This window comes from Staurois parvus, unplaced genomic scaffold (assembly GCF_062004578.1).
Source record: "Staurois parvus isolate SC_StPar_1 unplaced genomic scaffold, SC_StPar_1.0 ptg000549l, whole genome shotgun sequence".
NCBI lineage: Eukaryota > Metazoa > Chordata > Amphibia > Anura > Ranidae > Staurois > Staurois parvus.
Genome location: NW_028318345.1, coordinates 1299628 through 1324109, shown reverse-complemented (window position 1 = coordinate 1324109; position 24482 = coordinate 1299628). Strand labels below are relative to the sequence as shown.

Here is a 24482-nt window from a genome sequence, read left to right as displayed (position 1 = left end):
TACTATGTATTTTTCTCCATTTAGTGTAGTTGCCCTTTCAGCTGGAGTTACACTATGTGCGGTGACCAGCATTTTACTATATTGTAGAACGCCAGTCACTGCAAGGATGCACTGAAAACATTTGTTTTCTGTGTGCTCGGTTCACTGTTCAGGTGCGGTTAAAATGCTGACATGCTGCATTTTATCAAAACGCACCATACAGGATCGCATGTCACTATACAGAAGTGCAGCACATTTATTTCAGGTACTTGTATAGCGCTGTCAATTTACGCAGCTCTTTACATACATATATTGTACATTCACCTCAGTCCCTAACCCTCAAGGGGCATACAATCTAAAGTCCCTAACTCACATTCATACACATATACATACTAGGGCCAATTTAGACAGGAGCCAATTAACCTACCAGCATGTCTTTGGAGTGTGGGAGGAAACCGGAGTACCCAGAGGAAACCCACGCAGTCACAGGGAGAACATGCAAACTCCAGGCAGGTGGTGCCGGGGTTGGGATTCGAACCAGCAACCCTAGCACATTGAGTTGCTGTACAGTGACATTAATGAAGTGTACAGGTAAATAAGGGAGCTGTGTAATGTGTAGAATCTCACACCGCCCCCTACTGCAGCTGGAACGGACAGTGGTCAGAGAGGAAGCCGCTGTGGTTTACCTCTCCAGCAGCTGTCCATTCTGTGTGAATTAGCCCTCAGTGTTTCACACACTGTTACTAACCCCCCAGTTCACCACAATGCCACTGCTGCTGGAAGGACTGCCTTCACTGTGGCTGTGTCCTGTTCTCCCCGACTGAACGTCGGGCAGTCGCCCCCCCCTGCTCTGCCTGCATGTGGATTCACTACATGCAGGCCACCCTCCTGGCGCTGCGCACCTTCCCTTCTCCAGTCTCCACAGGCACAGCGTGGTCCCGCTTTCCCTGTTTGTGGAAGGGGCGAGGCCTAATGTTAGGGTTACCCGATGCCTAGTCTCGGGTTACCTGGACAATGAGAACACACCGCCTCAGAGGAAATAAAATGCCAGAGCAGGGCCCGGACAGAAGTTCCCCTGCTTGCTGTCCCTTTGCTCAGCTGCTGTTCTGTGAGGCTCTGTGCTGCAGCCAGACCCCCAAAGCCCACTCCCTTACCAGGATCAAGGAAGACTCCTGCCTCTGCTACGGGTCCCCCAGCTCTCTACCCCAGGCTCCCCACAATTGGAACTGTGCACTGCACTTAACCCTCTCCTTTGCCCTGTGTACTGACCTAGCTCCCTGCTTCATCTGGCCTACACCCTATGTGGACTATCTGGGGAGATACATTACCACCCGGTGGACTTTTTGTTGTACTGTGTCATGTACCCCGGTTGTCTTTCCGTACCCCAATAAACGCCCGCAAGTTGTTTTGTGTGATCTGCCTCTGTGTTCTCTCTCTCTGCACTCCTAGTTCATTACAGCATGTGTAGAGAAGTACACCTGTTTTGTACTGCCTGGTCATTTCTAACACGTATCAGTCTAAAATATCAGTACAGTCTTATTGATGGATGGTCTTCATTTTTGTTACGTCTAATTTAATAGAGCTACCTTAGGCTAACACTCCTTTTTGGGTCCCTTTACACTTGTGGCAGCTGCTGACAGGCATTGGAGATACAATATCACCTCCCGAATGCCTGTTTTTAGTGCGTGCGTGCGTGTTTTCTTCCCTTTTTTTTTTTTTTTTTTTTTTTTTTTTTTTTTATTTATTTATTTTTGGACTTTTGGTTGGCTTTCAGAGGCAGCTCTATTCATTTGAATTGGTCAGGTTACGTATCAGTACAGGCCCCAGGGTGTTTGTTTGTTTTTTGGGGGGTTTTTTTCTTGTCCCTGTAAAGTGACACAACCATCCCTGTGTTTACAGGGCTGTCAGGTCACCATTAAACTGTGACTGCATTTGGTGGTGGGAGAGCTGTAGAAAATGCTCCCCTACCTCTCTGTTTCAATGCAAGTGTAATAGAATTTAGTGTTATATCTGCAACTGCAAGCATTGGTAACTACATCTTGTATTTAGGTCTGTTGGCCGAATAATCACCAGTCAACCTGTTACAAAGTAATTCAAGCAGGCTGCCTTTGTGGACCTCCTTTTTTAAAATGCTAGTTGTGTGGTATGGTAACAATACTTATTATTGTAGAATAGGGTGCATGGACACTTTAAGGGCCTGTGACGACTGGCTCTAGTTTACTTCAAATGAGTTTTGTATTCCCATATAAGTCTATGGGAATGCAAAACCCTGCTTTAGGTAGGTCAAATGCGGGTTAGGAGATCAACTGCAGGTCAAAGGCACCTTCAGTGTGTTCTGAATGATCTCAGAAGTGTCTCACAATGATGTCATCAACACAAGCCCAAAGTTGTCTACACAGGCCTAATAGCACAGCACAGTTTAGTTTCTGCAAAAGTCAATTTACCAGTAGCGGATTTTACTGAAGTGTTTAGTGTACTGGTTTGTTGTATATGTAATTATTGTGTTTTTTTTTTTTTGTTCCTTCAATAACTTTGTGAAATGAATCCATGTACAGTCTATACAACTTATCATCAAGAACTGCCAACTGTTTCTGGAATTGTATTTGTTTTTGGTTCTGACCAGCTGGAAGGACCAATAAACATAAAGTTGACTATGCGATTAGAAACTATTGATCTTCTGCTCCAGCAGCAGTCACCGGAAAGATATAGTTGGGTAGAAATGAGAGGCTTAGAAAAAAGTAAAACAGATTCTTGTTTAAGCTCACCTCTCAAGAGACGTCTCCTTATGATGGATGATCAGTTTTTCAAAGCTATGCTCTGGTGTATATTATTATTTGAAACGTACACCTAGCTCAGAGAAAAGGAAACAAAGCTGGGTTATGGCAGCTTTTTCAACCAGGATGCCTTGAGGTTTTTTCAGGGATGCCTTGGCAAAATGTCTAAAAAATTGTAAACCTTTTAATTTCACAATGCCACAGGTTTCCATTGTGCACCATTACAACCTTCTAGGTGCTGGCACATAACCAATGACATCATCCGTTGATGAGGAGGATGTTGGTTGCCTGCACAGCAGCTTTGTTTGACCCTCCCCTGCTCCTTTCCGTCAGTACTGGTGTCACATTATCTCCGTTATGGAGAAAAACTGAGAGAGAAGAGAAATACTGGAATACTAGTCAGTACCAGTGTGCAAAGGTGTATTTGCTTTGGAAGAAACAAATCCCCTCTAACATTGGGTAGTCAGGAAGGGTCCCCCATTTCTTCACCCAAGGACGTAGAGCCCAGCATTCAGAAGCAGTCTCAAACACAAACCCCGCTACCATGACATCCAGAGGAGCTACACCTTGTCACATTTCCATGGTAAGCTTGTAAAAAGGAAAAGCAGCATCAATCGTGTTCCCCCAGGATGATACTGCTGGAGGGTATACTGAGGTCCACTTCAACCGTATATACAGTATTTCATAGCATAATATAATAAAATGTCAACAGTTTCATTTGGTGAGATCATTTTGTACCCTGTATGAGTTCTAAGCAAGGCCAGTTCAGGTGGAACAGTAGACATTTGCAATCGAAGATTAATCAGTTGAAAAACATCGGACCAAAAGGGACTGAGCTTGGGACATACCCAAAACATATGCAAAACTTGTATAGTTACAGCTACATTGGTAAAGACTGTGTGCCTCAGCTGTCCCTTCAACTTATTGTGTGCTGAGGAATCTCAATTCTGAGCAACACGTCCAGTCTACAAAAGGGTATAAATAAAACGTTCATAAAGATGAGGCTTGCAAAATTGGGGGAATTGGGATTGCTGGTCCTGCAAAATTATGTACCCAGAATACATGTCTACAGATGGATCCAATGACCTGATTGGAGTACAGAAGTCCTCACCGGGTAGACTAGTAATTATTTGCAGGTCGTCTTCAGGTATGTATGTGCTTACTTTTAGTCGCTGAGCAAATGCCGCTGGTTGTAGAGTAAAAGCTGATTCACACATGTGCGGTGAGGATTGAAGCTCAGGTTTCACAGCTAATTGATACAGTAGTTCAGTAAATTCATGCCAGGTTTACATCAGGTTCAGGACAGGATTAGCTTTCAGGATTACCCTGTTCACACATTAGTGGTTTAGAAATGGTCCCCATAGAAGTCAATAGCCTGTAATCCGCACCTGAACCAGACTGCACTGCTCAGAAAATGTACATTACTTTTTTTTTTTTTTTTCAAACTGCACTGAATTCGTACCGCCAGCATACTGGACATATCTGAATAGGCACCATAGGAAGCAATGTTTTTTTCACAGTTAAAATCTCATCCAGTCCACATATATGTGAACCGGCACTGACATGGAACTCTATAGCTCTATTGATTTACAGTTACCGACTACTACTAATTGCAAGATCAGTTTCCCTTTAGAACTGCATCCTCCTGCTGTGTTGGTAACAGTTTAGGTGTTGATTAAAAGAAAAGTGGCATATGACCTTTTGTATTATGTTTGATTAATTGGTATGCATCTACAGTACATGATTAAGCATTTACAAATTTATACATGTCAGATATACTGATTAGTGATGTAGTGTTTTACTTTTCTGTCTTGTAGAGCTGATTGACGTAACATGCACACTACTGCTTCTAAATCCAGATTTCACCACAGCCTGGAATGTAAGGTATGTGCTACACTTGGAACTTGCACCCTTTCTTCTACTATCCTTCAATATACTGTATATATACACTTGTTAAATTGTTTGTTTACAATTCATAGAACACTGGTGACCCAGTATAAATATCACATCCGTTTTATTCTTTCTATTAGAGAGAACTTGGGTACACATATGTCACTCCAGATTACTCATTGACAGAATGCTGGCAGATAATCTTATGGGACTCCAAGCTTTTTTTTAGCCAAACATTTTCCTATATTAGTAGTGTCTACCTCAATAGTTCTAGTAGTATTGACTGACTTGCATTATTTCTTGGAAAAGTGGTGAACCTTTAGACTTTGCTTGTAGTTTGTCTATTTTAAATTCTTACCTTTAAAAGAGAACTGAACTTCAACTTTGACTGTTTTTAATCCTTACGCTGCAAGAATCATCTGCCCTTACTCAAGATGGCCACAGCCAGAAATGCTAGGGGGTGTTTTTCAAAGTGATTTCTCAGCAAAGTAAAGCACGGATACATGAATGGATGGACGATTTGCTTTGGATTAAAAAAATAAATGGTGTCTTTAGTTTCTGTTGCTCAGGTGCAGTGTTCCGCCCTGGGCTCAACCCAACCCCCCCCCCCCCCCCCAAAAAAAAAGTTGAGTCAGCAGCTACAAATACTGTAGCTGCTGACTTTTAATATAAGGACACTTCCCCTTCCCAAGGTTCTAGTGATGTCCTCACCTGAGCCAATTCTTAAATTGGCTTTGGGTGCACTGCGCTTTGTGAATGGGCCGCAGCCTTCTGGGACCTGTGAAGTGTTCCAGAAGGCTGCAGTAGTTAGGATGTGCGTGTATGTGTGGCGAATTTCCGGCTCAGATCGCCACATTGATCTGACCCGGAAGTGAGAGCGGGTGCCTGTCAAAACCAGATATCCGCTCCCAACCCCCCACCCCCAAAAAGAGTGCCAAATGGGCCAGTAGACGGGGGAAAGGAGGGCAGACAAGCAGAACTTCCCTTTTTGGGTGGAGTACCACTTTAAGCTTAGTACACATTATAAGAAAGAGGGGCAAAAATGCCAGTTTTCAGAATGATCACTTGATTTCTTGTTCATTGGTATACTGCTTTCAAGATGTGATCTGTTCAGGTGAAAAGTTTGAAAGGGTCATGTTGGAAATTTTTTCTCACTAGATACCAGATCAACCATAATAATATATATATATTTTTTTTTAATTGGTATAGTATTCTTATTTAAAGTGGTTGTAAAGGTAGAATGTTGTTTTACCTTCATTCACTGTATGAGTGAAGCTTTCCCTTCAGCCCCCACTTATACTTACCTGAGCCGGTCTCAATCCTGCAATGTACAAGTGAACCGAGGCTCTTTCAGCTTTCTCACTGGCTTAGTGACAGCCAGTGATGAGGAAGCAGGGGGCAAGGCTGAGACACTCTCTTGTGTGTCTTACGGATGCATGGGGCTGTTTGGGAACAAGCACGCACGAGTGCCATCATAGCAAGTGGCTTGCTATGGTAGGCACTTGGCGGTGAAGGGGGTTGGGGGGGTGGGCAGGAGTGCCGGCAGCATTGTCAACCTGTCAAATGGTCTCTCAATGGTGACCACAAGTGGCTGTTTCAACACACATTACATTCACATGGTCTACTGTTACCCTCAGGAAACCTGCTAAAAAAAAAAGGCACGCATATAGACAGCAAATGGCTGCAGATTGACACCACTGGATGCAACAAAGGTGATAAGATAAAGCAAGTATTTAATAAAAAATGGCAGTTGTTAAGTCTATACAGCGCTTTAGCAAAATAAATATTATTTAGCTGAGTTTACATCTACTTGAAAAGAGAAGTATGTCCTAAACGTTTTAGCCATACTTCTCTTTTGGGTGAATGGAAGTACACTTACTTTTGTTCTGCTGTGACCCAGAGTTAGCTGATAGCAGGTTATTTTCTGCTATCAGCTAACGGGCAGAGCTGACAGCTGGCTCTGCCTTTCAACACACGGCTGCTCCCACCCTCTCCCAAGCCCGATGCAGAGCAGAGAGCAGGAACTGACGATCACTGCTCTTCGCTCAGAGCAGACCAAGAATTGAGTGATCAGCGGTCATGTGATTGTTCATTCTTAGAGCCGGTGTGGGACAGATGCATCTGGACACCGATGCTGCAACATGGAGGCAAGTATGTAGGTTTGATGTTTGGGGGTTTTTTGCGACTACAGTCAGGAGTGGGCCTTCCCGAGATGCTGAATATTTGCGTACACAAATGTAAACAGAGTGCGGCGATCATATGATCTAAAACCCTGCCTCCCATCATCTAAAGGGCCAGAAGGTGCAGCGTTAAGGGGTTAATGTATGTCCTTGGATCTAGTGTTGTATTCCTGACTGTATGTATATATGTATACAGTTTATCCCTATAATTATATACAAACAATATGGTTGCTGTGTTGCAGTCAAGCTTCAGGTTATCTACACTTGCCATAATTGTGTGCGTATCACTTTTGAACTGGCTGCAGCCTACTGACCAGTTTAATGTCTTGGCTTGTGTCAGTAGCAGGTACAGCATATGAGAAATAAGGGATCCTACATATGCCAGCCATTGAGAAAAAGTTCTTTTGAAAGGAAAATAAATGTTTAGAACAAAAAGGGTTGCTGTTTCTCTAAAATTCTTATGGATTTTTATAGAATAATTTATCTACAAATTGCGCTTGGTAACGGATCATTTTTTTCTTTTCAATATGGTCTGCCGAGCTAATGAAGCAGCGCAGTCAGAAAGAGAACTGGCTGACTGACAACAGGATAATAGTGTGTACTGGCAGATTACTCCCATGTGAATATATTTGATTTTATTGGAAATATGTGAAAAGATGCCACAAATGCTGCTGATATGGCAGCTAGTCATTACTTGCTATTTTTCATGCAGCGTCTTTATTTTTAGGACTTGCTAATTGTCAGTCCTTGGTTTGCTAATGGTGCCTTTTTTTTAATAACTTTTCTATAATAAAATCGCTTGATAACACGGAATAAGCTAGCTTTTCCTGTTTTTCAAGGTCTATAATAAACGTCTTGGCACTGTAACTACGCTTTTTACTCAAATGAGTGTTGCCTTTCTCTCAACAGGAAAGAACTAATTCAGTCTGGAGTCTTAAACCCTGTCAAAGATTTGCAGTTGGGAAAACTGGCATTGACTAAGTTTCCTAAAAGTCCAGAAACATGGATTCACAGGTCTGTATTTTAAAATATTTGAATCTAAGTACATATATTAATCAAGACCTTTACTGAGATTATAACCTCCAGTTATTCAGACATCCTATTTGTTTTAAATGAAACTAAACATAAATTGTCAAGCTGTAAGCAGCTTGCCTCAATAAAAATAAATGGGACAACAGGATGACTGTGGCAGAATAATTATGTGAGCGTTGCTGGAGCATTGATTACATGGTTTCTGATAAAATAGGATAAATCACCTGGAGATAATCACTTATTCATCTCTAAAGGTGGCCTGCAGTCCTATTTTAAACTAACACAAAATTGCTGTTTCTTGCTTCTTAGTTGCCGAAGTTGCTAAGTATTGTTATTTCAGTATATGTCTGCCTTTTTAAACATTCGGCTGTACCTTGTATTTTAGATAACCTACACTAGGAGTTGACAACCCGTTGATTGTGGGCAGGTGACAGGAGATCGTGTCAGTTCCTTGCTGATCCCCGCAACCTAAACAGAAGCAGGGGCAGTATTTACTGGAACCGATCTTTTTTATTTTCCCTCTGTAGCAGCTGAAAAGTAGCTTCTCCACTACCTCCCGCCTGCATTCAGCTGTTTCAGGAGGACAATACAGGGGATCGGTTCCAGTAAATGTCACCTCTGCTGGCCCTCCGGCCCTGGTTCCCCTTTCTTCTGCTGCCCAGCACCCCCGCGTGCTCCCCTGGTCCCCACCTTCCCCCTTACAGCGCTGACGGCTTCACTTCTCATCTCCTCTTCTGTTGGCTGCTGCAGTGTAGCCTTTCAGGATGGAGAGCAGGGTAAGGATCTGGGAAATGTCATTTACTTTCCCCTTCTATGAATGAACAATTGTACCAATCACTCACTGTGTTCATAACTGAAGCATAGTAAACTTCTTACTATGTTTCTGTTTGTGAATGAACAGGGAGACTGTGCAGAGCCATTTTTGTTCATTCTGTGCAGCTGAAGCTGCAGAGATGGAGGTTGAGGACTGAGTCCTCAGTCTCCTTTCTCTGTCTCAAAAGTGAGAATTTGTGGGTCTGTTGAGACTCCTGATATTTCACCAACACCCCCCCCCCCCAACATGGCAGTTAAATAAATTCTAAAAATATTTTTTAAAAAATTGAGTAAATCATAATTTAAAAAAAAAAAAAAAAAAACACAACTTGGCAATGTCCGCTGCCCTGCTGACACGGTCAACCCACCATCCACTGTCCTACTGACTGACACTGTCTACTTTCAAGGTAGACTAAGTTTATATTTTTACAGTGGCATTTGTTCGGTTATATTTTTCCTTACTATTTAGTTAGTCGTTGCTAGTTAATTCCTTAAAATAAATGGGGGGGGGGGGGAAATACACTGAACCCCTGGTGATCTGTGGTCTTTCATGTTGTTCAGGTAAGATTGTCAACGTTTACCCACCCCTGACCTATACTATTTATTTAATATGTAGTCTTTGTACTGAATAGGCTGTAAAACATTACACTTCTTTTCACAAATGCTGGTTGTGTATTGTTGTGCAGATGTCATATTTTTCCTATATATCCTTAAATTATTGTGATGACAGTGGCTGGATCTATGTTTGCGTCTAGAACAGACTGGGCTGCTGACAAACCGAGCTAATTCATACTGATGTGCCGTTTGTTTACTCTAAACCATCATTTGAGCCCCTTAGCCTTTTTTTTGGACTATCAAGCCCCAGGTTAGGTACCATCACAGGGACTGCTGTGTGCTAAAGTAGCAAATTGACCTTTTGACTGCCATGTATTTTGTACCTTGGTGTGCCTTACTAAAAGTAAAAAGTCGCATTCATTATTACTGAACCATTATGACCATTGTTATCCACAAGGACAGCCAGTGAAAACCACAAGGCTTTAACACTTGTTGTGGCAAATACAGTATGCAGCATAACTTGGTGAATTAAGCCAACGATCATTGGTAACAGAAGTTCTCTAAATGTTTATTTTTACACTTTAACTTGAGGCCAGAATATCTTGGCTGAGGGTCAGGAAAAACGTGAAGATGGCAACAGACCTTTTGAATAAGGAGAAAATACATATTCTTCTATATGCCAAGGTTCTTGACTGTGTAAAACCGTTGGCTGTCTGTTTTGAAAGGTTCACTTCAAAGCTGTTTTCGCACAACGAGCAATCCACTTTGACACTTATATAAACAATTCCTAAATGTGTTGTATATGTGTGAGGCATTTATTAAGCTATATTTAGTTATAGTTGAGCTACTGTTACTGAGTGCAATGTATAGCTAAACACATTTGATTTTATGGTGATTGCTTCTGTTGAAGTACACTGCAGGTGGCTTCTTACCAAACTGTAAAAAACTGTTATTGTTAATGTGGATAAAAAAATTGATCGCTATGATGAAGCCTGGTAATTAAATTAAAGGGACCTTGTTGGTATAGTAACCTTTCACAGCAAAGCTCCTGTTGATGTCCACGCCATTACTGTCTCCTGCAGTGACATGGAGGTCAGCAGGAGGAACCATTTGAAAGCTGTAAGGGAACCTGGAAGATCAACTCTAGAAGTTTTTTGATTTCCCAGTGTATTTCAGGGACCATTTTTCATGAGTAGAGAGACCTGGGGCAGTGCGGCCTAGAAGAGAGGAAAGTATGTAGTCCCTTTTTTTTTTTTTTTTTTTTTTTTTTTTTTTTTTTTTTTCATGGTATGCTTTGCTGAAAAACATTCCTAAACCAACAAGGATTCATAACAGGTCATGCTTCACTACTACAACATGTTCTCGCAAACATTTCCTATGCAGTCTTGTTTATCTGTAATGACTACACTAAACATAAGCCATATAATATTTTTTTTTCCATCTTTGTTTCATGGTTGACACATAAGCCAGGTAACTTTACATCTGCTTGTATGCACAAATCTGCAGCAAACCAAAGAAATGAACTTGCTTTATTCTATAGTCCAGCACTTTTATTGATGCACATATTTTGAAGGCTAAGACTGCCTTAACCACCTACCACCCGCCATATAGTCCAATTTCGGGCGCAAGGTGGTTCTCTCGTTCTGAGAGGATGTCATATGACGTCCTCCCATTCTCAGCACGCACAGCGGATCACCGATCACGGAAAGAACCGAAGATGTCGGCTCGGTCATGTGATCAGCTGTGTCCAATCACAGCTGATCACATGCAAACACGGAAATGCCGTTTATCAGCATTTCTCTCCTCTCGAGCTGTCACGCTGACAGCTCGAGAGGAGAGGAGAGACGGTAATCGGCTTTCTGCAGAGGGGACATGTATGTGCCTTTCAGTGCCACATCAATGCCACATATCGGTGCATACCAGTGCACATCAATGCCACATATCAGTGCCCATCTGAGCTGCCAGTCAGTGCCGCCTAACAGTGCCATATATCAGTGCTTGTATCAGTGCTGTCTTTCAGTGCCCATCAGTGATGCCTGTCAATGCTCATCAGTGCCCCCTACCAGTGCCACCTTTCAGTGGCCATCAGTGCAGCCTATCAGTGCCCATCACTGCAGCCTCATTAGCGCACATCAGTGAAGGAGAAAAATCACTTATTTACAAAATTTTATAACAAAAACTAAGAAAAAACATTTTTTTTTCTAAATTTTCAGTGGTTTTTGGTTTAAGAAAAAATAAAAAAAACTCCAAGGTGATTAAATACCACCAAAAGAAAGCTCTATCTGTCACAAAAAAATGATAAAAAATTTCATATGGGTACAGTGTTGCATGACCGCGCAATTGTCATTCAAAGTGTGACCGCACTGAGAGCTGGAAATTGGCCTGGGCAGGAAGGGGGTAGAAGTGCCCAGTAGGCTAGTGGTTAAAACAAAAAAACAAAAAAAAGCAAGCAAATGAACATATATATTCAGAAAAAAAATTTGCTTTTTATTTTTTTTTTATTTTTTTTTTTTTTTAAATGAGCCTTCAAAGCATTGCAACCACAGTAACCAGATTGATGGTGAAATGCACAGGCTGCTGCAGACTCTACCTCCAGCTCTTTTTCTGTACCAGTGTACAGACTCAGAAAGTTGGAGGTAGTATCTATGGACTACAAGTGCAGTAATCGCCACACTTGTGTTCTATTGAGAACTACAAGTCCATCTGCCATGGTGGCAGACAAGACTTTGTAGTTTATTCATGCATAGATCTCTGTAATTTCAAATCTGACAGCTGCTGTGGGGTGGTGCACTTGGCACCATGTTGCATGTTACACCCTATATGCGTGTAACATGCAAAATGGTCTTTATGGTGGAATTAGCCTTTGACTTGAAATCCAGGCTTTTAGGGGCCCCTTTAACTCGTTGCATTCTGAAATAATTTCTCCTGGGAGATATGATGTTTAATAGCTTCCTGTCAAAGTCTCTCTGTGAGCTCATTTCATTTTCGATGGGCCATGGCTGGATTAGCTGCTTCCCCATGAGAGAACATTCCATTTGATTTCCTAGGGAGATGTTATCATCAGAAGACCTGAAGCAGTCTGTATCCTAGACATTAGGCATTTTCTACTTTTCTCTCTTCCCTTTTTTCCCCACAGAAGTGAAGTTGATACTATTCCAAGTTTCTAAGCACTGTAGGAAATAATTTATATGATAGAAGTAAACTCTGAGATTTTATTGACCAGTGTAGCGGAAGTGAATGAATTAACTTTTCAAGGTTTCCTAGGGAGTATTCACTGCAGAGAGGTCATTTATCAAGCCCAGTGTATTTCCGATATATTTCAGTAGTGTGCTCTGTGATAGATGTTAGGATTTTAGTAGGATTAAACGTGCACCACAAGTTCTTTACGGTCAGTAAATTCTATTTTACCCATTATATGCCAAACTGACTTTTTTTTGCAAAATTTAAAAAAAATTTGTTTAGCGTAGAAAGTTTATTTAATGTGTTCTTTGTTTGCTAAAATGTGACTTCTACGGGAAGACTCCATTCCCTCTTTGACTCTGTTGGACTTCCTCTCTCTTTGAATTTTTTTTTTTTTTTACCATAACATTTTATGTAGTTGTTTGGGGATGAGTAAAGTGGGATTTAGAGGGGCTGATTTATTAAAACTGCAAAATCCGGAGCAACTGTGCATGGTGGCCAATCGGCCTCTAATTGCAGCTTGTTCAATTTGAGCTTTGACAAAAAAAAAAAAAAACCTGGAAGCTGATCGGTTTCTATGCAGAACTGCACCAGATTTTGCACTCTCCAGGTTTAATAAATCAACTCTAGAGTGTCAAGCTCTCGAGTTGGCTCGGGCTGCTAATGTCTACATAAAGTAGGATTTTACATGTAAATAACTTGCCTAAAAGTAAACTCTGAGGGGAAAAACTTGCAGTGGGGCTTCCCCACACTGCAAGGGTTAAAAGCTCTTTTATGCCTAGAGTATCAGTAAAAAGGACTTTTACTTACATAATCTCTCCCGAAGGCTCCCTCTATGCTATAAGTCCAGACACTGTAGTCTCTTCTCCAAGGTGATCCAGATTTGGAGGCACTCTGACCATATAAAGTATAACTCAGGGCCAATAGCCCTGGGTTGTAACGGAGGATGCTAAGGATCCGTCAACAAGCCAGGGGTCCAGCCACAGGACCTCTTCCCTTTTTTTTTTTTTTTTTTTTTTTTTTTTTTAACCTGAACATCAGCCATACCTTTTGGTCCTGCATGGTTGTACAAGCTACTTTGCTGTACTGTACTTGAATTGCTTACTAGGATTTGATTGCACACTGTGACCTTCTCAAAATGTGCATTAGGAGCTGCAACAGGTTAGAGAGAGCTTGCCTCATCTCCTGGCTGGGGGACATCCAGCATCAGTTCTTCCAGTCATGGAAGCTCAGCATCAGGGGTGGGGGTTACCTTTGCAAACGCAATCCGATTGAAACATCCACTCCTCCAGGCTGACATTGACATCTACCCATCAAGACATTTTAACACAGTGGCTAAATGGTTAGCACTTCCGCCTATCAGCAGAAGGGTCGTTGGTTCGAATCCCAACCATGGCACCACCTTCCTTGGTGTGAAATATATATACACAGTGTATATAAGTCTACACACCCCTGTTAAAATGTCAGGTTTCTGTGATGTAAAAAAATTAGACAAAGATAAATAATTTCAGAACTTTCTCCACCTTTTTAATGTGACCTATAAACTGTACACCTCAATTGAAAAACAAACTGAAATCTTTTAGTGGCGGAGGGGGAGTAAACGTACAAAACTAAAATAATGTGGTTGCATAAGTGTGCACACCCTCTTATAACTGGGGAAGTAGCTGTGTTCAGAATTAAGCAATCTTATTCAAAATCATGTTAAATAGAAGTCAGTACACACCTGCCATCATTTAAAGAGCCTCTGATTAACCCCAAATAAAGTTCAGCTGTTCTAGTAGGTTTTTCCTGACATTTTCTTAGTTGCATCCTACAGCAAAAGCCATGGTCCTCAGCTTCCAAAGCATTAGAGGAATCTCATTGTTAAAAGGCATCAGTCAGGAGAAGGGTACAAAAGAATTTCAAGACATTAGATATATACCATGGGACACAGTGAAGACAGTCATCAAGTGGAAAATAAATTATATTACCAAGAACTGGACGCCCCCCAAAATGGATGAAAAGACGAGAAGATATCTGGTCTGGGAGGCTGCCAAGAGGCCTAGAGCAACATTAAAGGAGCTGCAGGAATATCTGGCAAGTACTGGCTGTGTGGTACATGTGAGAACAATCTCCTGTATTCTTCATATATCTGGGCTATGGGGTAGAGTTGCAAGATGGAAGCCTTTTCGTGTGAAGAAAAACATCCAAGCCCGGCTAAATTTTGCAAAAACACATCTGAAGTCTCCCAAAAGCATGTGGGAAAATGTGTTCTGGTCTGCTGAAACCAAGGGTGAACTTTTTGGCCATAATTCCAAAAGATATGTTTGGAGCAAAAACAACACTGCACATTGCCAAAAGAACACCATACCCACAGTGAAGCATGGTGGTGGCAGCATCATGCTTTCAGCATGACAACGACCCAAAAGCATACATCCCAATCAACAAAGGAATGGCTTCACCAGAACAAGATTAAAGTTTTGGAATGGCCCAGCCAGAGCCTAGACCTGAATCTGATGGAAAATCTGTGGGGTGATGTGAAGAGGGCTGTGCACAGGCGATGCCCTTGCAATCTGCCCACTCTTCCTTGCAAAAACACTAAAAATCTGTCAAATATTGCTTTAGTGCTGTAATAAAATCAAAAGGTGCTTCAACAAAGTATTAGTTTAAGGGCGTGTACACTTATGCAACCATATTATTTTAGTATTTTATTTTTACTTTCCTCCACCTAAAAGATTTCAGTTTGCTGTTCAACTGAGTTAAACAGTTTTATAGGTCACATTATTTATCTTTGTTTTTTATTTTTATATAACACAAATGCACGCATGCACACGCGCACACACACACATGCACGTATGCACTTGATCCCCTGCTGAATTTGAATGTTTGCCCACTCACAAAGAAATGATCAGTCTAAAAATCGAATTGTAGGCGTATTGTAATACTGAGAGACAGACATGCATTTCTTTTGAATTTTTGGTTGCTATTCTAACAAATTCTGCACTGATTTGCATGTTCATGAGGGAAATAAGTATATGATTCCCTATCATTCAGTGGGATTTCTGGCTTCCAGGTGTCTTTCATACAGGTAAGCTAAGATTAGAAGCAGTCTCTTAAAGGGAGTGCTGCTAATAATTTTGTTACCTGTATAAAAGACACCCGTCCACAGGAGCAATCAAATTCCAAACTCTCCACCATGGCAAAGACCAAAGAGCTGTCCAAGAATGTCAGGGACAAGATTGTAGACCTACACAAGGCTGGACTGGGCTACCAAACTATTGCCAAGCAGCTTAGTGAGAAGGTGACACAAGTTGGTGCAATCATTCGCAAATGGAAAAAACACAAAACAACTGCCAGTCTCCCTAGGTCTGGTGCACCATACAAGATCTCACCTCGTGGAGTATCAATGATCATGAGAACAGTGAGGAATCATCCCAGAACTACATCTGAGGATCTTGTCAATGATCTCCAGACAGCTGGGACCACAGAAGCCAAGAAAACAATTGGTAACATACTATGCCGACAAGGATTGAAATCCTGCAGTGCCTGCAAGGTCCCTCTGCTCAAGAAAGCACATGTCCAGGCCTGTCTGAAGTTTGCCACTGAACATCTGAATGATGCAGAGGAGGACTTGTTGAAAGTGTTGTGGCCATGCAAAGCAGTGTGCTTACAGTGAAGCACACAGACACAGCCCCATAGTAAAACACACACAGCACACAGTTAACCCTTTGATCTCCCCAGATGTTAACCCCTTCCTGCCCAGTGCCATTAGTACAGTCAGTGCTTTTTATTAGCACTGATCACTGTATTGGTGTCACTGGGGATGTCAGTGACACCAAGTCAGTTCCCCCAGTGTCAGAATGCCCGCCGTAATCCCGCTATAAGTCGCTGATTGCCGCCACTACTTTTTAAAAAAAAAATAATAATCCCAGTATATATACCGCCATTTGTAAACGCTATAACATTCACGTAAACCAATTAATTTACTTGTATTGGGATTTTTTTTTTAGCAAAGACATGTAGAAGAATACATTTTGGCCTAAATTTATGACGAAATTAGATTTTTTTAAAAAACATTTTACTGGACATGTTTTAATAGCAAAAAGTCAAATACAGTAGTTTTTTTTTTTTGTTTTTTTTCTATAGCGCAAAAAATAAATGCACAGGTGATCAAATACCACCAAAAGAAAGCTCAATTAGTGGGAAAAAAGGAAAAATTGGATGCAGCGTTGCATGACCGCGCAATTGTCAGTTAAAGTAACACAGCTCCGTAACGCAAATAATGGCCTGGTCAGAAGGGGGATAAATCTTCAGGAGGGCAAGTGGTTAAAGATATAAATCTAAGAAGGATGCATACACTAGAGGGAACTTCAAGCAGCATTTTACCAAAGTTTAACATGTTTATTAAACAATCCAACCCTGATTGCTGCTTTTTTGTAACTTTATCCTGGATATGTTTTTGTTTTGTTTTGGTTTTTTTCTTCGTTTTTTTTTTTGTTTTGTTTTTTTAACTCTTTGTTTAGATATGACAATTTCCAAAAAGCAACCTTGAGAAACAATTTATTTTAAGAATCTTGGTTACACTTTAACTGCACATACATCAACTTCAATCAGCTAATCATATGACCTCCAAAGGCAGGTAAATGCACCAGAATTTATTAACAGCCTGTACAAAGCACATAGAGAACCATTGTTTTCTATGCGCCCTTGCAGTGACCTGCGTTTATCCAGTGTGGAAAATTGCAGGTTACTGGTCAAAAAAAAAAACACAATGTGTTCCCGCTGGGAGATACAGCATACCTGCTATTACTGTTCTGGTGACAGCTTTTCTGTCACTTTCAATAACTACATATAGAATATTTTATACTGACCACATTGCACTATAAGACCACTTTTAAACTGTGTATTTTATAGTCCTGATTTATAATCATGTATACAACGCCACTATACATTATCTATGCTTTAAGTGTGAAGAGAAAGGGTAAGATTAAAATTAAGTTTCTAATTAAATGGGCCCAGAGCAGATGGTTTAATGAAAATGAAAAAAAAAAAAAAAAGTCGGGGCGAAATATTTTGTTTTCAGTCTGGAGTACCATAACACCCTATACTCCGTTTCATGATGTAGAGAGTAGTGCTGATATTCTTTTATCGGCTACAAAAAATGCATAGTTCTCCATGGGAATGGGTGATCAGCGGCAGGTGGCCGAACCTAGAGTTGGCCTTTAAACGGAAGGATAGAGGTCAGGCCATAGAGGGAAAATTAATTTTTTGCTATCAAATATAACCGATTAATATACAGTAGGATACTCTTTTCTACCTAAACTTTATCTTTAAATATACTTGAAATACACTCCCAAATACTCAATTGCATTATAGTAATCCTCCCCCCTCCTTACTCAAAAAGGGTGACTTCTTTTTAACCTTTTATTGTATATTGTCAGTCTGGCTCGCTTCCTCCCTCTGTTCTCGCCTAGGCAAGAATCTTGTCATCTAGGCTCCAGCAGCCTCCTGGGATATCTACAACTGATATCCCAAAAGGCATTGGCCTACAATCTGTAGCTGAGGAAGGTGGACCCGGTGGCACATAATCAGAGGCTGACTGCTTGAACTTGGAAGAGACAGCTGGATTCGCATGACGATGGGTTAGTACAGGGGTGGGCAACTGCGGCCCTCCAGCTGTCATGGAACTACATGTCCCATGAGGCATTGAAAGGCTGACAGTTGCATCATGACTCGCAGAGGCATGATGGGACTTGTAGTTCCACAACAGCTGGAGGGCCACAGTTTGCCCACCCCTGGGTTAGTAGATGGCACAGAACCCCACATGCAATTGCGGATCACGGCGGGACAACGCTGGATTCACTGAGTGGGCGAGTATATGAATTCAAGATATCCCAGGAAACAATATAAGAAGGGGTTAAAAGCTTTATTAACCCCAGGTGGATGAAGTTCCTCTTTTAAGAAAAATAAGCACATATGTAAGTAAAGTAAATGTATTCGGGCTCATTTACACTTCGATTTCAGCACATATTAAAATGACTACCGCTTCACCATACATTTTTTTTTTTTTTTATATGTTTTTAAGGCTTTGATGTTTGGTGATGCTTTTTTGAAGCTTTAATGAAGCTTGGCAGATGTCCTGTGGGTATGTTGATTTTCTCTGTGTTGTAAAGGGGCCCAGTAGAACCCGGCTCAGTAGTACTCCCATTAAGCAGGTCCCAGCTCCTTAGTACCCATGTTCAGCATTGGTACCCTCGTTCAGCAGATCCCCTGCTCAGTAGTACACCCAGCTCTGTTTATGCCCCACTCAATCGTACCCCCAGCTCTGCTGATCTCCCATTCAATAGTAACCAGCAGCTCTGCTGATCCTTCCCTATCTCCAGTCCCCACTTGTCTCCTGCTGTATTGCTCCCATGCTGCCGCCCCACCTGTGACATTGCCAGTTTCTTCTGCTCTAGTCTGCCACCGCTGCTGATCCTCTGCTGCTCAGTCCTCTCTCTCCGTTCCCCACTTGCATTTTCATGTTGCAGACCGTGTGTGCCGTCTCTCCTAGTTGCTCTGCTCTGGTTCGGACCCTGCTCACCTTCATGCTGCTCCATGCTATACACCAAATGTGTGACATCTGCACCAGACACTTCCAGAATATATACATGAACTGGAAGTGACTTCTGATGACGTCTTTCTTATTCGCTTGTTGGTCTCCCAGTGCATCCTGGGATATCATACCTGCAATACCTCAAAAACAAAGCGAAGCTAAAGCGGAATAAAAACCTCTAAAAATCTGCAGGTGCTGTAAGCAAGCTTTGTCATAGACTTCTATGGAGGCTTTGAAGCACCATGAAAGTGACATGGGGCATAATTTGTGAAGCAAAGCAAACACAATGTGAGAACAGAACTGTAATCTAACCATTTGATTTAGTGGCAGGGCTTTGATTGGCATTCAGAGTGCTTTAAAAAAGCATGTCCTGTGTAAACAAGCCCTTAAAGCGGAACTTCACCCAAAAGGGGAAATTCCACTCTTTGTCCCTCTCTCCCTCTCCTCCATCAGATTTGGCACACCATTATTTTTTTTGGGGGGGGTGGGGAGAGTGGGTACCTGTTTTTGACAGGTACCTGCTCTCCCATTTCCTGTTAGATCACCGCAGCGATCTGTGCAGAAGTATGACCCCCTACTTCCTCCACAGCCTTCTGGGACATATCACAGGTCCCAGAAAGCTGCGGGACCAATCAGATTATGCAGCGAGCAGCCAGCTGTAACAGACAGATGCCCACAGTATGCCAAAGCCCGGTGGACCCTGGGACAGGTGTGTGTCTAATTATTAAATCGGCAGCTACAGTTTTTGTACACGCAGGCCTGGAGAACCACTTTAAGGTCATTTGAAGATGGAGTAATAATGTTCTCAATAACTGTGACTTTCATTATTTAGGTTTTCTTATTTAGTGAAATGATCCTCTTTTTTTCTAATGTGGTTACAGGAGGTGGGTTCTACAACGTCTTCTCCAGGAGCACATTTCTCCCTCAGTCACATCCAAAGAGGGAGCCTCTCATACTCTTACAGAGCAGGTTCAGGGAATTATACAAGAAGAGATGAATGTCTGCGGGGAAGCAGCTGGCAGGTACCCAAGTAACTACAATTCCTGGTCCCATCGTATCTGGGTTCTACAGCACTTGGGAAAGCTAAATATTAAGGTATGGGCAGATAATGCAAACACCTAATATGTAGAGTATTTAATGAATGAGTATTAAAAATTATAGTATAAATGCAATATAAATCATACACATACTTAGCAGAAACATTGGCTGCAACTGCATTATCAGTGGATTTGTAACATTTTTAATTGATCAGTGGACTATGTACTATCATCATATGGCTTGAAGGCTAAAAAAAAAAGCATGCCTGCAATTATGTGAAGTAATCTTGTCATAACTCCATGTTTCTTGTCCAATAGGTACACATCTTACACCTGATCTGAGGCATGATTTAACCTGGCATATACAGTGCCTTGAAAAAGTAGTCCTACCCCTTGAAATTTTCCACATTTTGTCATGTTACAACCAAAAATGTAAATGTATTTTATTGGGCTTTTATGTGATAGACCAACACAAAGTGGTACATAATTATGAAGTGGAAGGAAAACAATAAATAGTTTTCCAATTTTTTACAGATATCTGAAAAGTGTGGCGTGCATATTTGTATTCAGCGCCACACTGAGTCAATACTTTGTTGAACCACCTTTCGCTGCAATTAGTCTTTTTTGGAGTAGAGTGACATTTTTGCCCATTCTTCTTTGCAAAATAGTTCAAGCTCTGTCAGATTGGATGGAGAGTGTCTGTGAACAGCAATTTTCAAGTCTTGCCACAGATTCTCAATTGGATTTAGGTCTGGACTTTGACTGGGCCATTCTAATACATGAATATGCTTTGTAGCTCTGGCTGTATGTTTAGGGTCCTGCTGGAAGGTGAACCTCTGCCCCAGCCTCAAGTCTTTTGAAGACTCTTAACAGGTTTTCATCTAAGATTGCCCTGTATTTGGCTCCATCCATCTTCCCATCAACTCTGACCAGCTTCCCTCTCCCTGCTGAAGAAAAGCATCCCTACAAATGATGCTGCCACCACCACCATGTTTCACGGTGGGGATGGTGTGTTCAGGGTGATGTGCAGTTTTCCACCACAGCTTTTTGCTTTTAGGCCAAAAAGTTAAATTTTGGTCTCATCTGAGCAGAGCACCTTCTTCCACATGTTTGCCGTGTCCCCCTTCTTGCAAACGGGACTTTTTATGGCTTTCTTTCAACAATGGCTTTCTTCTTGTCACTCTTCCATAAAGGCCAGATTTGTGGAGTACACGACTAATAGTTGTCCTGTGGACAGATTCTCCCACCTGATCTGTGGATCTCTGCAGCTCCTCCAGAGTTACCATGGGCCTCTTGGCTGCTTCTCTGATTAATGCTCTCCTTGCCCGGACTGTCAGCTTAGGTGGATGGCCATGTCTTGGTAGGATTGCAGTTGTGTCACACTCTTTCCATTTTCGGATGGTGTATTGAACAGTGCTCCATGAGATGTTCAAAGCTTGGATTTTTTTTGTTATAACCTAACCCTGCTTTAAACTTCTCCACAACGTTATCCCTGACCTGTCTGGTGTGTTCCTTGGCCTTCATGATGCTGTTTGTTCACTAACGTTCTCTAACAAACCTTATGAGGGCTTCACAGATCAGCTGTATACTGAGAATTAAATTACACACAGGTGAACTCTATTTACTAATTAGGGGACTTCTGGAGGCAATTGGTTCAAATAGATTTTAGTTAGGGGTATCAGAGTAAAAGGGGCTGAATATAAATGCACGCCACACTTTCCAGATATTGATTTGTAAAAAAATTTGAAAACCATTTTAGCATTTTCCTTCCACTTCACAATTATGTGCCATTTTGTGTTCTATCACATAAAATCCCAATAAAATATATTTACATTTTTGGTTGTAACATGACAAAATGTGGAACATTTCAAGGGGTATGAATACTTTTTCAAGGCACTGTATTTTTAGTTTAGTAGGGAAACGTATCTGCTATACAGAACACTATTACGGTTCACATACCTTCTGTATCATGCAATCCCAAATTGTTTTTATAATGCAGATCTATGTTAAAGTGCAACTATGTTTAAAAATAAATTTGATATTTACAGAAGAGTCCGAGTTATTTGGGTGTTTTTTTTTTTTTTTTTTGCTCCCTTTTTAGCAAAATATATGGACTTCCTATAGCACTGTTATTTACATTCATGTGTTAAGGTGGTATTATAACCAAAATGGAATATATTGTAGCACATCAATCATTAGATGTGGTTGCTGCATTAGTTTTCCTTTAGTAAGGTTTCTTTCAATCTATTTTCATCTGGTAATCTTGCCATTAATTGAAAGTAAACTTTTTTTTTTTTTTTTTTTTTTTTTTTTTTTTTATGTTTTACCTGCAGGTAAGTCTTTAATAAGTCTTACCTATAGGTACTGTAAATATCTCTTAAACGTGCACCATTAAGGAGATATTTACTATGGCAGTGCCGGTGATGTCACCTACGCATACGCACTGTGTTCTCAATGGACGGCGTGCCATCCATTGAGAGAACCATGCCGCAGCTGTCATTGGTGGCTCGGCCAGTGAAACTGCCACTGCCCGCAAACCCGAAAGGCCGGGTGAAGATGGACATCTCAGGGAGCCATGACAGCACTTTGATGGAGGGCTTCGTTTTCAGGAAAGTCTTTCATACTGTGCTAGTATGCGATGCAAACTAGCACATTATGCCCTTAGCCCTTAACATGCAAGGAGAAGTTTTTGTTTTAGATTTTTTTTTTTTTTTTTGGTTTACCACACACCACCTGTATTAGAGTGCCTCCACTTTGGACAAAGGAGCACTCGGCACCTTTAAACAGCAGCATTGCTAATCTGAGGGGAGTGTTAGCAGATTTAACCTCCCTGGTGGTATTCCCGAGTGTAGCTCCCGAGTGTAGCTCGGGGTAAACTTTCAGTATCAAGAGTGGTAACCCTGAGCTACACTCGGGATTACCCTGCAGCGTTGCTCCAGGATCCCTGTTTCACTTACCTTGTCCTGCGCTCCCGCAATGTCCACCCTGCAGTGTCCCTGGCAATGTCCTCCGGCTGATGCCGGCATCTGTCTTCCGGGTTCCATTTCCTGCGAGCGTCGGGACGTACGGGGGACGGAACAGCGGGAAATTCAAAAATTTATAAAAGTGACATTCACTCAATACACTAAAATCTCATAGTATAACATTACAGTATCAAACCATTTCATATACATTTTGTCCCTAGTGCTTTGTCCTGTGCCCTGCCTACATTTTTACTGTTCTTTCTGCCTGGAAACTGAGAAATGTCCATGGCGTCCAAAAAGCGTCCCTTTAGGTCAAAAGTGGTATATTGTTTTTTGATTATTATATTATAATTTATGATTTCGTGTTTCAAATTTTATCATACTCAGGATGTTTACTAGACTCTTATTCAGACAGATTTCAGTGAGTTATTCCTAAGAATTACAGGCCTACAATAAAAAAACGACATATTTCCATGCAAAAAAAGTAGCTTTGAGCATAGAAATATTGACATAATCATACTGCTAGGGAGGTAAAGCAGCCTGTACGTGAGTCATCTTTTTTGTTTTTTCCCGCTCACCCAAAGGGTTGAACAAAAAAATTACTCAATTCAACACATTAGAGGAGGGTGGAGGAATGCTCCCCACTTTTGTTGTGATCTTTGAGAATTAACAACTTTAAAGCAGCTAGAGAGGTCAATGAGGGCTTGTTTTAAAACTGTTGTACTGCCTAAAAATATGCAATTAGTTTCATGCCCATAGTCATCACATGCACTTTTAAGTATACTGCTGATTAGTTTGATTTAGTTGAAAAATTATTTGCAAGAAATTAAATCTTAAGTTACATTTTGCGCTAAGGTAATTTGCACAGCAGCTGCATATAGTTGTAGCAATAGGTTTTCCCTGTTGATGTGGTGATCCAGTTTCCAATGGATAGTGTTAAACTGAGCTGACACATTATTTTTTTTTCTCTTTGTATTAGCTTGCAGTTCTAAGGAAATGCTAACTCACTTCTCTTTGCCCCGGGGAATTGAAATTGTCTTCTATTAAAACATTTCTTCTCATACTGTTGCAAATCTCTCGGGATCTTTGAAGGTTCACTATCTAACAGATAAAACAGATTAGCAATATTCTATAGGAAAAAGAGGAAAAAAATGTTTGTTGCGTAGAGATGAAAGCGGTGCGAATTGTTTCAGTTTTTCTCCCTTTGGGAAACTTGTCTAGGATCAGAGACATGGCACATTTTATTCTGAAAATCCCACTGGAGTTTCACAGTGGCACAGGTTAGTTTCGGATATTTTTGATGTACTATCATACAATGATGTTGAGACTTTTTATTTATGTATTTATTTTTTATTGTTTGCAACCCTAAGTACCTGCTTTTCATTTCATTACTGAAAGACACATTCCAGTAGGTCTCATTAGTTAGACAGCATTCCTGGAAGCCCAGGATGAAGTTTTTGGAATTCGTTTAATCTGATATATGTATTTATGGTTCCTCCAGATTT

The 24482-nt window shown here is 41.2% G+C and overlaps 1 protein-coding gene across 1 annotated transcript in view; it reads left to right on the top strand.

Annotated features, from left to right (window-relative positions):
- PTAR1 (protein prenyltransferase alpha subunit repeat containing 1) overlaps window positions 1-24482 on the top strand; it is a 61844-nt gene that overhangs the window by 21971 nt on the left and 15391 nt on the right. The window contains exons 3-5 of the mRNA XM_089691057.1: window positions 4571-4637; window positions 7733-7837; window positions 19859-20072. Of these exons, the coding sequence (XP_089547183.1) occupies window positions 4571-4637; window positions 7733-7837; window positions 19859-20072 (386 nt within the window). The remainder of the gene's footprint in view (window positions 1-4570; window positions 4638-7732; window positions 7838-19858; window positions 20073-24482) is intronic.